Here is a 16,208-nt window from a genome sequence, read left to right on the forward strand (position 1 = left end):
CAGAGAATATAGCAGTCATACACCTTTGAAAGGTAGCAGGTGCATTACATAAACCAAAAGGCATACCTCTATAAGCATAGGTTCCAAAAGGACAAGTAAAAGTGGTCTTTTCTTGATCAGGTTGAGAAACAGGTATTTGTGAAAAGCCAGAATATCCATCAAGGAAGCAAAAGTGTGTGTTCTTAGATAATCTTTCAAGCATTTAATCAATAAAAGGCAAAGGGTAATGATCTTTCCTAGTTGCTTTGTTCAATTTTCTAAAATCTATTACCAGTCTATAGCCTGTAACAATTCTTTGTGGAATAAGTTCATTCTTATCATTAGGAACAACACTTATACCTCCTTTCTTAGGAACACAATGAACATGACTTACCCATCTACTATCAGCTATAGGATAGATTATACCCGCTTCCAGAAGTTTTAATATTTCCGTTCTTACCACTTCTTTCATCTTTGGATTTAACCGACATTGGTGATCAACAACGGGTTTAGCATCAGGTTCCATATTAATTCTGTGCTGACATAGAGTGGGACTAATGCCCTTTAAAACATCAAGAGTATATCCAATAGCAGCTCGGTGCTTCCTCAGAACTTTCAATAATCTTTCTTCTTCATGTTCTAAAAGGTTAGCACTAATAATAACATGATATATTTTCTTTTCATCAAGATAATCATATTTCAAAGTGTCTGGCAATTGTTTTAATTCAAACACAGGATCACCTTTAGGTGGAGGAGGACCTCCTAGAGTTTCAATAGGCAAATTGTGTTTAAGCAGAGGACGTTGTTCAAAGAAAATTTTATCTATTTCATTTTGTTCATGCATATGTAAATCATTTTCATGGTCTAGCAAATATTGTTCTAAAGGATCAATAGGTGGAACAACAATAGAAGCAAGACCAATTAATTCATCCTTACTAGTCAATTCTTTTTCATGAAGCTTTCTACTAAACTTGGAAAAATTAAAGAGACTCATCACCAAAACTAACACCGACAGTTTGTTTCTCACAATCTATCTTAGCATTAACGGTGTTCAAGAAAGGTCTACCAAAGATAATGGGACAAAAGTCATCTTGTGGGAAACCAAGGACAAAAAAATCAGTAGGGTGTTTTATTTTTCCACACAAGACTTCAACATCTCTAACAATCCCAATCCATGATATAGTGTCTCTATTAGCAAGTTCAATGGTAACATCTATGTCTTCTATTTCTGCAGGTGCTATGTCATTCATAATTTCTTGATATAATGTGTAAGGAATATCACTCACACCAGCACCTATATCACATAAACCATGATAACCGTGATCTCCTATTTTAACTGAGACAACGGGTATGCCAACAACAGGTTTATGTTTATCCTTTTTATCAGGTTTGGCAATTCTAGCAGCTTCTTCACAGAAGTAAATAGCATGCCCGTCCATATCTTCTTCCAAGAGATCTTTAACCATAGCAATACCAGGTTCTACTTTGATTTGTTCATAAGGTTTAGGTGTTCTAATATAGCTTTTGTTAACCACAGTTGAAACTTTAGCATGTTCCTTTATCCTAGCAGAGAAAGGTGGTTTCTCAATATAAGTAGAAGGAACAACTGGATCAACATTATAAAGTATAGTTTCTTCTTTAACTGGTACCGGTTCTTTAGTTTATTCTTTAATAGGTGGGTGATATTTAAACCACTTCTCTTTAGGGAGTTCAACATGAGTAGCAAATGATTCACAAAAGGAGGCTACTATCTCAGAGTCAAGTCCATATTTAGTGCTAAACTTTTGAAAAGCATCGGTATCCATAAAAGATTTAACATAATCATACTTAAGTTTAATACCTGAATCTTTACCGTTGTCGAGCTCCCAATATTCAGAGTTGCATTTAATTCTTTCCAAAAGATCCCACCGGAATTCAATAGTCTTCTTCATAAAAGAACCAACACAAGAAGTATCAAGCATGGTTTGATCATTACGAGAAAGCCGAGCATAAATTTTTTGGATAATAATTTCTCTTGAGAGCTCATGATTGTGACATGAATATAACATTGAATTGAGCCTCCCCCAAGCTAGAGCGACACTTTCTCCTTCATGAGGCCAAAAATTATATATATAATTCCGATCACGATGAACTAGATGCATAGGATATTTGTTTGATGGAACTCCAATTTCAAATGATTCCAATTCCATGATCCAATATCCTCACATAGCCTATACCATGCCAATGCTTTTCCCTTCAAAGATAAAGGGAAAACCTTTTTCATAACTTTGTCTCCGGGCAAACCTGCAAGCTTGAACAATCCACAAATTTGTTCTACATATATCAAGTGCATATCAGGATGTTCGGTTCCATCTCCTGCATAAGGATTAGCTAGCAGTTGTTCTATCATACCCGAAGGAATTCCATATTCAATATTTTCAGTAGGTGCAGTAGGTTGAGGGGTAGCTAATTGTGGTTCCGGTCGAGGTGAAGATACCCCAAACAAACCCCTCAAAGGATTGTTTTCCATAGTAACAAATGACAGTAAATTTCAGCACACTATATAAATGTTTCCTTACCAATTTCCACTTACCAAAGGCGCTTCACTCCCCGGCAACGGCGCGAGAAAATAGCCTTGATAACCCATAAGTATAGGGGATCAATTGTAGCTCTTTTCGATAAGTAAGAGTGTCGAACCCAACGAGGAGCAGAAGGAAATGACAAGTGGTTTTCAGCAAGGTAATGTCTGCAAGTGCTGAAATTGTAAGTAACAGAGTAGTTTGATAGTAAGATATTGTAACGAGCAAGTAATGATCATAGTAACAAAAGTGCAGCAAGGTATCCTAATCCTTTTGTGGCAAAGGACATGCCAAAACGGTCTCTTTTGATAAGCAAAGTGTTCTTGAGGGTACACGTGAATTTCATCTAGTCACTTTCATCATGTTGGTTTGATTTGTGTTCGGTACTTTGACAATTTGATATGTGGGTGGATCGGTGCTTAGGTGATGTTCTTACTTGAACAAACCTCCTACTTATGGTTAACCCCCTCGCAAGCATCCGCAACTACGAGAAAAGTATTAAGGATAAATCCTAATCATAGAATTAAACTTTTGGATCCAATCGGTCCCTTACGGAATAGCGCATAAACTAGGGTTTAAGCTTCTGTCACTCTTGCAACCCATCATCTAATAACTACTCCATAATGCATTCCCTTAGGCCCAAATATGGTGAAGCGTCATGTAGTCGACGTTCACATGACACCACTAAGAGAATCACAACATACATACTATCAAAATATCGAACACATATCAAGTTCACATGATTACTTGCAACATGATTTCTCTCGTGACCTCAAGAACAAAAGTAACTACTCACAAATGATAATCATGCTCAAGATCGGAGGGGGTATTAAATAATATATTGGATCTGAACATATAATCTTCCACCAAATAAACCATATAGCAATCAACTACAAGATGTAATCAACACTACCAGTCACCCACAAGCACCAATCTATAGTTCCGGTAACATGATTGAACACAACAGATGAATTAGGGTTTCAGCTGAGATGTCGTTGTTGAAGATGTTGATGGAGATTGCCCTTCTCAAGATGGGAGAGATGTTGGTGATGATGATGATGATTTTCCCCTCCGGGAGGGAAGTTCCCCCGACGGAATCGCTTCGCTGGAGGGCAAAAGTGCTCCTGCCCAAATTCCGCCTTGAGAAGGTGGCGCTTCGTCCAGAAAGTCCTCTCCTTATTTTTTCTAGGTCAAAATGACTTATATACCAGAAGATTGGCACCGGAGGTGGGCCTGAGTGAGCACAACCCACCAGGGCGCGCCTGGGCTCCCTGGCGCGCCCAGGTGGCTTGTGCCCACCTAGTGGGCCCCCTCTGGTACTTATTGGCTCCAATATTTCTCATATATTCCACAAAAAATCTCTGTAAAGTTTCAGCTCTTTGGGAGTTGTGCAGAATATGTAGCCTGACGTAGTTTCTTAAGGTCCAGATTTCCAGCTGCCGGAATTCTCCCTCTTTGTGTGTACCTTGCATATTATGAGAGAAAAGATATTAGAATTACTCCAAAAAAGCATTATTATGCATAAAAATATCATAAATAATAGTAGGACAATATGATGCAAAATGGACGTATCAGTTAGCGCGGTTTAGACGAATTGCAGACTTTGGATGAATCACTTTAAAAAATTAGAACTCGGATGTGCATTTTAAAAGTATTAAGACCCAGTAAACACTTCACCGAAAGAATCATGACCGCCCATGCATTTTTTTGAGTAAAATACATTGATGGTCATTTAACTTATCATGTACGCTCACTTTGGTTACTGTACTTAAGAATACGATTAATACAGTCACTATATACGTGTTGAAGTGATTATAAGGTCATTGCCAAATTGTATAGCTCCGTATTCCAGCTATTTGACCGGTCAAACAATCCACATGGCGCCTCGTCAGCTCATTTTCTCTCTCGATCTATGTGGGCCCTACCTGTCAGTGGGTGGACAAAGAAAGGAAAATAAGATTCAGTCCCGAGACCTCACACTTATGGGCCAACTGCACCCGTCTCACCAGGTGTCCAACCAGAGGAAGAAATCATTTTACCCGTTCAACCATTCACGTAACAACCACTAGGATTTTTCTTTGGACTCTACGAGGCGTCATGTGGATTGTTTGACCGGTCAAATAAATAAAATACAGATCTATATGGTCTAGATGATCGTATAATCATCTCAATACATATAGAGAACTGCATTGATTGTATTCTCAAGTACCGAAACCAAAGTAAGCATACATGATGATTTTTTTTAGACATACATACACGATAAGTTCAATGACCACTAATGTATTTTTTCTTTTTTATTGCCCATGCATTTTACTTACTACCAAACACACCCGAGCATCTCCAAACCCCTTCTTCCCTTTAAACCCCTACCCTCCCTTTCCGCCGCTTTGCTGCTACCTATCCCCTTCCCTCCCCTCCCCACGCCGCACGGCCCCGCCAGTCCTCGCTTCCACGCTCCTAGGGTTTTTAGCCGCCGCCGCGCCTCCCCGAGCATGTCGGCGCCGCCCTCTCTCAAGTCCCCGGCCACCGCCGCCTTCCTCGCCTCCCCATGCTTGGCCGTCGCCCCGAGAGCCGCCGTGCTCGGCGCCACTGCGCAGCCGCCGCGACGCCTAAGCTGCTCTGCAGCCGTTGGAGCCGAAGCCAGGGATCTCGAGGTGGCGAGGGATACCTTCCCGAAGTACTCGCCGTTCCATTTTATTTAACCAGTGATGATGGTTGCTTATGAGATGCGTTCCGTGCGTTCGTTGATCAGATGAGTGCTCCCCTGGACTGGGCGGCGAGGTCGGTGGGGGAGCTGGAGCAAGCGACAGACCTGGACACTTTCTGTATGATGGCGCTATCACCTCTGGACGGCCGATACTTCAGATTTATTAAGGACTTGATGCCCTTCTTCAGTGAGTTCGGCCTCATCAGATACCGCGTCTTAGTCGAGGTTCGGCTCTTCGAATAGCATCCGCACTGTGCGTGTATTATATTATATCTACCATGTCTGTATAATCTTGACTCGTGTGGATATGTTCGGTTGCTAGTGTGCCATGGTCAATGCTACGTAAATGAAGTGGTTTTTAGTTTTGTAGGTCAGATGGTTGCTGAAGCTTTCTCAAATTCCTGAGGTCAAGGAGGTGCCGCCGTTTAGTGAGGAGGCCCAACTATTTCTGGATGCAATCATCCAAGATTTTAGCATCAATGATGCTAAAGAGGTGAAACAAATTGAGAAAATAACTAACCACGATGTGAAGGCTGTTGAGTACTATCTGAAGCAGAAATGCAGCTCAAATCCAGAGGTTGCAAAGGTATACGCTGATTTTCATTTTTGAAGGCAGATGTTGATATGTGTGTGTTCACTTTCCTTAGTGAAGTCAACTATCATTCTGATCATGTTTTCCCAGGTTTTGGAATTCTTCCATTTTGGATGCACTTCTGAAGATATCAACAACTTGTCACATGCATTAGCTCTAAAAGAGGGGGTAAACACAATTATGTTCCCTGTGATGATCGATGTATGCAGTGCAATATGTTCCTTGGCAACGGAAAATGCACACGTCCCTTTGCTGTCTAAAACTCACGGACAGGTATTTAGAGCCACCTTTTAGCTTTTGAATATCTTTATTAATATATGCTTGTGTATGTAATAGTGTGAGATTAATGAATATCTGAATTATTGTTTCTTCATATTCATATGTGCTAATCCTTTTGAGTCAGTTTGGTGCTTGTTTTGCAGTAGATTTGACCATGTGTGACTCAACTGTTCTATTATGTAACATGTGCTACAAAAACTTACTCGAGCTTTGTTATATTTGCTTGCTATTGCTGCAATAAGAGGGCATGAATAGATATAACTCCTGCACAGCATACAAAGAATGGAGCAAATTCAAAAGTCTGCTGTTCCTAACTCCCAAGTCGATAGGGGTTGAGTTGACAAGAAATTTAACTTTCTTTTAAAACGGCAAATAGGAATAAAATCGATCCTACCGTTACATATTGTTTCTGGCCTAAACCTTGTGTAATTGTTTCTTTCATTTTTTTGGACAAATATCCTCTTTGTTTTTACCATATTCTATAAATAAACCACTTTTGCTAAAAATATTAGGTGAAAAACTTTATTCAGTATTGCTGCAGTTCAGAGTTTAGCAGTTTAGCACAATGGTCTATATGTAATAGTCGAACTTAATAGACAACACTGTTCATTGACATGAGGCTTCCATTTTCCTGACATGGACTGCTCAAGCAAGATGCCAAGATCTAGCCTTTTGTTGCTGATATGCCTGGAATACTAGCTTAAAATTTTCAGCTTCCCATTTGTAGCCGGCATCACCAACAACTCTGGGAAAAGAGATGGCAAATTTTGCAGCCAGATTATCTGATATCGGGAAGAGTTTTTCTGAGGTTAAGATACTAGGGAAATTTGCTGGCGCTGTTGGAAATTACAATGCTGATGTAGTTGCATATCCGGAAATTGACTGGCCTAAGATGACAGAAGAGTTTGTCAGGTCCTTAGGTTTGGAGTTCAATCCTTACGTTACTCAGGTGATTGTTTTTTCACTACATTGTCACTTCATTGTTCCTTACATTTTTACATCTTGGGAATCATTTTTTCTGTGGAGATATGACTTGTGTCAGAACGCACTGGCAGTATGATGAGCCTATGGCACTCGCTTAAACTACTATTTACATTTCTATCAGCATTATTTGTTCTGATGCAGTATTTATTCTCTTTGCAGATTGAACCTCATGACTATATCTCAAAGCTCTTCAATCTATTTGTCCAGTTTAACATTGTCTTGACTGATTTTGACAGAGACATGTGGTCTTACATATCAGCAGGCTACTTCAAGCAGGTAAAGCTATGAAGAGTAGACTATCGTCGAAGAATTTGATTTGATACTGCGAGAAAGAACCTACTCATATTGACTTATTGTCTCCATTTCAACTTACTCCGCATTCCCCCATATTGTTTCAGATACCAAAGGCTGGTGAAGTTGGATCCTCCACCATGCCTCACAAAATCAATCCCATCAACTTTGAAAATAGTGAAGGCAATCTTAGCGTGTCGAATGGTCTTTTATGTACTTTAAGTATGAAGCTACCAATATCAAGGTTGCAGGTAATGTTATCACTTCTACACTTGAATTTCCCCTTCTTCATTCGTCAGCAACTGAATTAAATTGTGTTATTTGGATGTTGAATACCCATGCCAGACAACAACTTAATCATTGTATTTAGATTCTATTGAAGTATTGGTATCTTGAACTAATGAACTGCCATGGTACATCAATGACAGCGTGATCTCACAGATTCAACTGTTTTGAGAAACTTGGGTGTTGGATTAGGGCATTCACTCTTGGCTTACAAAGCAACAATGCAGGGAATCAAGAAGCTAGAGGTAGGTGTCTTAAGACTTGGTCCTTTTAGCTCCTCATATTTAATTTTGTAGCCATTCAGCCCTCTCCCTCCTACCCCCCCCCCCCCCCCCCCCCCCTCTCGGCGCGCACATTGCCCCGTAAGGCCTTCCACTGGACGATTGCTCCCTATATAACTCGATACTCCCTCTGCCCCGAATTACTTGTCACAGAAATGGATGTATCTAGACGTATTTTAGTTCTAGATACATCCATTTCTATCCATTTCCGTGACAAGTAATTCCGGACGGAGGTATGTAAGCATGGAACTGCAATTTGTGAGGTACTTGAATGATGTTTATTTGGCTGAATTCAGATAATCTAAATTTTGGAATGTTTGTTGGTTACAAATGAAAGGAGACTATGTTCTTTAAGACGCTATTATACTCTAACAGGACATCAACATGTATGAATTGATATAATTTTTTGAAATATCGTTCTGAACATAGACGCATAAATAATGACAGACCTTGTTAATATTTCGAATCTTTCTGCATCTAAAACCTTGTCCGATCAGTATTTTGGATATTACCTAACTGTTACTTATGAGTTATGGTTACTTAGTAGTTACACAAAAAAATGGAACCAAATATATACTCCCTCCGATCCATATTACTCCAAATCATAATCTAACACTAAAACGTGTCTGTATCTAGACAAATCAAAGACAAGTAATATGGATTGGAGGGAGTAATACTTTTGTTACATTTAGTATGCAATTATCAGTAACCTCAGATGCCTAGGTTATATCTGCTGATTCATTATTGTTTTGCCCAATTGGTTGTGGTACAGGTGAACAAAGTCCGTTTGGATGAGGACTTGGAGCAAACATGGGAAGTCCTTGCAGAGCCAATACAGACTGTAAGATTTGCTTTGTTCTGTTCATCCTCCCTTCAGTCTGATTTGTGATTGTGCTATGCTTGCATGGAGTTTGTTAGGCTAGTATATTTATGAAGTTTGTATGGATCTTGAGATACTTTACTTTGTCAAAAAAGTGACTAGATTAGGTGCTTATTGTGTGATCATGCCCCAGTATGGCATTTAGGCAAATACACCACTATGTTTATTATTTAAGCCTGCAGTGGTATTCTCAAGTGGTCAAAGCCAAAACAATTATTATTTTCACTCGAGGCAAATCATGCCTACCCCAACTTGTTTGGGACTAAAGGCTTTGCTGCTGCTGCTGCGAGGCAAATTGTAATTTTATCGTTGACCTCTGTAGGTGATGCGAAGGTATGGGATCCCCGAACCCTTTGAGAAACTGAAGGAAATGACTAGAGGCCAGGCTGTAACCAAAGACAGCATACGCAAGTTCATTGAAGGTCTTGACCTGCCGGAGGATGCGCAGTCAAGTCTTTTGAAGTTAACACCACACTCTTACACTGGAGAGGCGGAGAATCTGGCTGCAAATATTTGGAATGTGGTTGACCTGAAATCTGGATTTAAGATCAAGTGAGCTTCTACCCTGGCCCTGGGTAATCTGCCCACTTTTTTGACGATGACAGCGACAATAACATCGAAAGCTTCAAGGGGAACATCACATGGTAGCTTAGCGTTCAAAGATTGTTTGTCACGCTAATTTATCTGGTTCTCACTGAAAAAGCTTGTGGTGCGTGTGGCATGCGGCCCACGGAATTGTACCATCACTATTCGTTCTGCCGTGTGGACTTCCACTTACGTGGCTGCTTGGTGGATTGATAGCCGCACATGAGCAAATTGTTTCATCCCACAAGCGCCCCACAGTAAAAAGGAGAGAAACCTTTTGGGATCGGTGGAGAAGTCTCCGGGAGTCGCACCCTTTGCATTTGCTCTTCCAGTGCGCTTTTGTTCGCCCTCATATGATGCTTTTGGTTGATGCGTTTCCAATGCTGTGCCGTAATGGGATTCGTTTGCAAGATGCGACAGCTACTTAGAAGAATCTCTAATCGTAAAGAAAAGAAAATTCATGTTCATCCCTATCCTGCGGTGTGAGAAGACGTTGGTGACGCATGGCGAGGTCGATTCGTCGGGTTAACATTTTACTTACGGCAACAGTCTTCTCGGCTCTCAGCCAGGAAAATCGGAAAACGAGAATCAGTCGCTCCGGTTCCAGCCGACACGTGAGAAGAGAGATCGTCCGTGTCTCCATCTAGCTACTGCTGAGACGACACCTACAGTGACACGCTGATACAGGGACCGCTCCGGCCGTGAACCAATGCTACAGCATTTCTGGTTGCGACCATGACAAGTTGACAACCGAGCGCTCAATTGCTGGGCACTGCCCTCCAGTGACTGGGCTGGTGATTTTGGCAGCCTGTGTGTGTGGGAGGCTGGGAGCTGTTTGGCCCTGCCGCTGCGGGTGGGGTTAGGGCAACTCCAACACGGTTCACCAAATGAACATCCTCAGGTGTTTGCCGATAGAAATAGGGGCGGAGGCCATCTGGCCAAAGTCATCAAATGTCCGTCCCTGATCCGACCTTCTCTATTTGACAAGCATATAGATTATAAACATATGCAATCACAACAAAAAGACTTTGGATGTTCAGTAATTTTTTACATCCAATCGAACCCAAAGTTGCTAGTTCGGTTGTCTGTGCCAAAGAGCTCCTTCTTCGGGTCCTAGCCTGATTGTCCATGGAAAAGGCACCCACTCTTTGCCTAGTCCAGCCTCCTCCCTTTCCGTGAAGTGCTTCAATATGTGCGCACGATAGGCTTGGACGATCTTTCATGCATCGAGACCAAGTTTGACGTCTTCACGAAGCATTTTGAAGTCCTCTGAAGCAGCCTTAATCTCAAACTTCTTGTCTTGGAGGTTGAGATTCTTGTCTTGCATCTCTATGAAGATGCAAAACCTCTTTGCCTATTTCCTTCTTAGCCATGATGTCATCAAACTCCTCCATCATCTTGGCCGCCGCCCCTTCTCCTTCTCCTCCTCCCCGGGTCTCTAATCACCTTATTGGTCGGAGCAAACCCTTCTTGTGTTTGAACGGTTGGATCACCACCTTCATCTTCAGTGACCATGGAGATCTTGACGGAATTTACAATCATGTCGATCCACTAGCTATGCACATTCAACTTCAACCAACAATGCATATAGATGAAGTGATTCTTCTCCATCTTGTGGTCTTGTGGTATAACGAATGCAGGTACGGGTTGGCAAAGAAACACAATGGATGGTCAACAAGGTGCAACATTTATAAAATCACTAAAATGACCAATGCATAGAGCAACAAACAACAAAACTTACGAGATCTTGGATTCCGACGCCACTTGGCCATCGGTTTTCACTTGTTTGTAACAACTGCAAAACTTGTTGACGACCTTTTGAATGTTGTACCATCGATGGGTGAACAACATCAAATTGCGTTGGTGGATCACTGTTGCGGGGTTGGGATCGTAGTACTTTTGCTTGTGAAACCAAGTGTGCAAGCTTTGGCAAAACGTCACACCCCTTTGCTCCGTACCCTTGAACGGATTGATACAACTGGCCAACCATGCCTCACACACCAATTCATCCTCCTTTGGGAAGAAATTAAGTCCCACCTGCTTATTCTTTGGGTCAGCACCAGGCGGCCAGTGCTCCTCCGGATCCATGTTCGGTTGCAAGGTGTCTGACTTCGGTTGTTCCTTTGGCTGGGAGTCATCCAGTAGTTTTCATATTCGTAGCTGCCTCCGTCATGGATAATGTTCACCATTGCCTCATCGTCTATCATCGTCCCGCTTGGACGAGGCATTCTGGCAAACAATGAATGGGCACCGACGGACACGTGTTTCACCATCGGCATTCACAACCGGACAAGCCCCGGCGATTGCGACTCCATGAAGACGTAGTCAGTGTTGAGGTCGACGGAAAATGAGACTTGATGGCTAGAGGTGAGTGATAACACGAATTGTTGTGGCGATTGCTACGGTCTATGGTGTTGGAAGGCATAGTAGTAGGGCGGTTGCGGCTGGGGCGGCCACATCATCAATTACTCGGCGCGGCACCAGGGTGGTAGCGTGCTTTGTTGGATGAGGTCTGCCCTGACTGGCCGCCGGTGCACCGACTTCTTCTGCCTTGGGGCGTCCACCACCATCGGGTCCTCTGACTCTAGTGGGACGAAGATCGTCTCCGCCAGGTCCACTAGAGGCGGCTCCATCTTGGCGATGGACGACCGAATGATGGGGTGGGGGAGGTGACGATCGAGGCGAAGGTTGTGGTGGGAATGTTCAAATGTTCGGGCTCTAGGTGGGGTTTTTGGATGGGTCGGGCATGTTGGAGTCCGATGTAACGGAGTTTTGGACGTCCGCAAACCTCCCATATGTTTTGTTTTGTTTTGTGAGATTTCAGATATCTACAGCGGTCTGAACAAATTTGATGCCCGGCGTTGGATGGCAAAAAATGCCCGGACAATCCGATTCAAACATTTAGGGATGATCTGGTGATCTTCGTTGGAGTTTCCCTTAGCTTGTTAAGTGAGCTATCATTGCTGGAGGCATAGTTCCACGACAAGGAAATGGAGTAGAGATTAATTGTTAATATCCCTTTTCAATCGATACAAGCAAGGATGAAAAAAAAAACTAATCACAATTTTGGGAGATAGCACCATATAAGATATCTTAACACTGTATGAGTACTACAGTAGTGGCATGCAAGTGTGTGTGTGTGTGTGTGTGTGTTATCCAGAGCGAGAAAATGAATGAAGGAATAGGCCATATGTCGCTCCCGTGACCGACTGGCTTGCACCACCGCCACCTCCCACCTCCTCGTCGCCATTGGTGAGTGCTCCCCGGCGAAGCCCGCACAACGGGCATCGGTGGCGGCATGGTCCTACCCCCTCCCCCCCTCTCGTGTGGCTAGGGTTGCACGGGTCGCCATATCCAAGGGTGTGGCATTAATGACCTAGGTGTCTGTCGCCCATGGTGCGTGAAAGGCCGCGTAGCTTCAAAAACCATTCGTGCTGCGAGGAGAAAGAAGGTAAAACTTTCCTCTCAGGCTGGGGGTATGGAGCGAGCTCCACACTGGCCCTCCCTAGCTTTCATACATGGAGGCTACGAGGTCTATTATGGAGCGACATCCATAATATATGGTGACCGAGAGCTGAGCCATACAAGGACTTTGCTAGAGTGTTATTTTAGGCTAAAATTGTCATACTAACGATTATTTTGACGATTTTTTTGATAAAGGGCATTTTTATTTACTCGTAATGAAGCATCAAGCGGATACAATCACAATGAGTAAACACCCAGCCTCTACATAGCTAGGATGCACACAGCCAACACCAAAAAAATAAAAACCCACATCGGCAAATAGCAAAGTCACAAAAGACCGAAGCTATGCTTTGGCAGAAAAAAACCCTGAAGCGATCAAACAACGATAGACGAGAACAATCATGGAAACCAACTATCACTTGACAACATAATGACTATGAAAAGATTCTTCAAAGCAACGCCTCCAAGAAGGGAACGACACATAAGCGCCGCCATCGCCGGATCCAACCTTTGAAAGTTAGATCGTGGGTTTTCACCCTGAAGTTCATGTCCGAGCAAACTCCGAGCAATGCCATCAACATGGTAACGACGTAAAATCACCGCCATTGCAAGGAATAACCAAGTAGGGCCAAACCTAGGATTTTCACCCCGGAGCTCGTGACCGGGTACTCAAGAAGCACCACCAAGTCAACGTCAACATATGTTGTCTCCTCCACTTGCCTCTATCCCAGCAGCAGCAGCAGCAACCCACCCTCGCACACACGATGAAATCTTTGATGAGGGAGGAATTTCACTTGCACGGCCAAAATCTCAGGTTCAAGACGCTCTGGCAGTGCCGCACCTGAAGGAAATATGCCCTAGAGGCAATAATAAATCTGTTATTTTATATTTCCTTATTCATGATAAAAGTTTATTATTCATGCTAGAATTGTATTGATCGAAAACCTAAATACATGTGCGAATACATAAACAAATACCGTGTCCCGAGTGAGCCTCTACTAGACTAGCTCGTTGATCAAAGATGGTTATGGTTTCCTAACCATAGACATGTGTTGTCATTTGATAACGGGATCACATCATTAGGAGAATGATGTGATGGACAAGACCCATCCGTTAGCTTAGCATAATGATCGCTCAGTTTTATTGCTATTGCTTTCTTCATGTCAAATGCATATTCCTTCGACTATGAGATTATGCAACTCCCGGATATCGGAGGAATGCCTTGTGTGCTATCAAACGTCACAACGTAACTGGGTGATTATAAAGATGCTCTACAGGTATCCCCGGAGGTGTTTGTTGGGTTGGCATAGATCGAGATCAGGATTTGTCACTCCGTGTATCAGAGAGGTATCTATGGGCCCTCTCGGTAATACACATCATAAGAAGCCTTGAAAGCAAAGTGACTAATGAGTTAGTTGCGGGATGATGTATTACGTAATGAGTAAAGAGACTTTCTGGTAACAAGATTGAACTAGGTATGAAGATACCAATGATCGAATCTCGGGCAAGTAACATACCGATGGACAAAGAAAATTACGTATGTTGTCATAACGGTTCGACCAATAAAGATCTTTGTAGAATATGTAGGAGCCAATATGAGCATCCAGGTTCCGCTATTGGTTATTGACCGGAGAGGTGTCTCGGTCATGTCTACATAGTTCTCGAACCCATAGGGTCCGCACGCTTAACGTTCGTTGATGATAAAGTATTATATGAGTTATGTGATTTGGTGACCGAATGTTGTTCGGAGTCCCGGATGAGATCACGGACATGATGAGGAGTCCCGAAATGGTCTGCAGGTAAAGATTGATATATAGGACGATGGTATTCGAACACCGGAAGTATTCCGAAGGGTACCGGGTACTTATCGGGTCACCGGAAAGGAGTTTCGGGCACCACCGGCAAAGATATGGGCCTTATGGGCCAAGTGAGGGAACACACCAGCCCTGGTGCGCCTCTACATAGGCCAGCCCTATGAGGAGGAGAAGGAAAGAGGGGAGGGCAAGGAAAGTGTGGATTAGGATTCCTACTTCCTTCCCTCCCCCCTTTTCCTTCCCCCTCGGTTATATATGGCAGGGGGCGCGCGGCTTGGGAGGGATTCCTCCTACTTGGGCGCCTCGTATGGATGCTCCTCCCTCCCTCCCAACTATATATATGAGGCGGGGGCGCCTAGCACACAACAGACAATTTCCTAGCCGTGTGCGGCGGCCCCCTCCACACTTTACACCCTCAGTCATATCTTTGTGGTTCTTAGGCGAAGCCCTGCATGGATCACTTCACCGTCACCACGCCATCGTGTTGACAGATCTACTACCTCGACGTCTTGCTGGATCAAGAAGGCAAGGGACGTCACCGAGCTGAACGTGTGCAGAACTCGGAGGTGTCGTACGTTCGATACTTGATCGGTCGGAGCTTGAAGAAGTTCGACTACATCAACCGCGTTGTCAAACGCTTCCGCTTTTGGTCTACGAGGGTACATAGACACACCCTCCCCCTCTCGTAGCTATCCATCTCCTAGATAGATCTTGTATGAGCGTAGATTTTTTTTTGAAATTGCATGCTACGTTTCCCAAAAGTGGTATCAGAGCCCAGTCTATGCGTAGATGATATGCACGAGTAGAACACGAAAAGTTGTGGGTGGTATTAATCATACTGCTTACCACCAATGTCTTATTTTGATTCAGCGGTATTGTGGGATGAAGCGGCCCGGACCAACCTTACATGTCCATGGACATGAGACCGGTTCCACCGACTGACATGCAACTGTTTTGCATAAAGGTGGCTGGCGGGTGTCTGTTTCTCCTACTTTAGTTGAATCGAATTTGACTACGGCCGGTCCTTGAAGAAGGTTAAAACAACAAACTTGACGAATCACCGTTGTGGTTTTGGCCGTAGGTAAGAACGGTTTTTCCTAGAAACCCGTAGCAGCCACGTAAAACTTGCAACAACAAAGTAGAAGACATCTAACTTGTTTTTGCAGGGCATGTTGTGATGTGATATGGTCAAGACATGATGTGATATACGTTATTGTATGTAAAGTTATTAGGCAACCGGTAGGATCCTTATGATTGTCTCTTTATTGTATGAAATGCAAATGCCATGTAATTGTTTTACTTTATCACTATGCGTTAGCGATAGTTGTAGAAGAAATAGTTCGCGAGACGACCATGACGCTACTATGGAGATCAAGGTGTCGAGTCGGTGATGATGGAGATCATGACGATGCTTTGGAGATGGAGATCAAAAGCACAAGATGATGATGGCCATATCATGTCACATATTTTGATTGCATGTGATGTTTATCTCTTATGCATCTTATTTT

General features: G+C 43.0%; 1 protein-coding gene across 1 annotated transcript; it reads left to right on the forward strand.

Annotated features, from left to right (window-relative positions):
- Positions 1 to 4,883: 4,883 nt before the first annotated feature.
- LOC123085689 (adenylosuccinate lyase) lies at positions 4,884 to 9,715 on the forward strand. Its single transcript, XM_044507369.1, has 10 exons — positions 4,884 to 5,191; positions 5,290 to 5,469; positions 5,615 to 5,830; positions 5,927 to 6,109; positions 6,843 to 7,064; positions 7,259 to 7,375; positions 7,498 to 7,641; positions 7,819 to 7,920; positions 8,729 to 8,797; positions 9,159 to 9,715. Exons 1-10 carry the CDS (start codon positions 5,030 to 5,032, stop codon positions 9,390 to 9,392), a joined length of 1,629 nt encoding a protein of 542 aa, XP_044363304.1. The 5' UTR covers positions 4,884 to 5,029; the 3' UTR covers positions 9,393 to 9,715.
- Positions 9,716 to 16,208: the final 6,493 nt, after the last annotated feature.

This window comes from Triticum aestivum, chromosome 4A (assembly GCF_018294505.1).
Source record: "Triticum aestivum cultivar Chinese Spring chromosome 4A, IWGSC CS RefSeq v2.1, whole genome shotgun sequence".
NCBI classification, from domain to species: Eukaryota; Viridiplantae; Streptophyta; class Magnoliopsida; order Poales; family Poaceae; genus Triticum; species Triticum aestivum.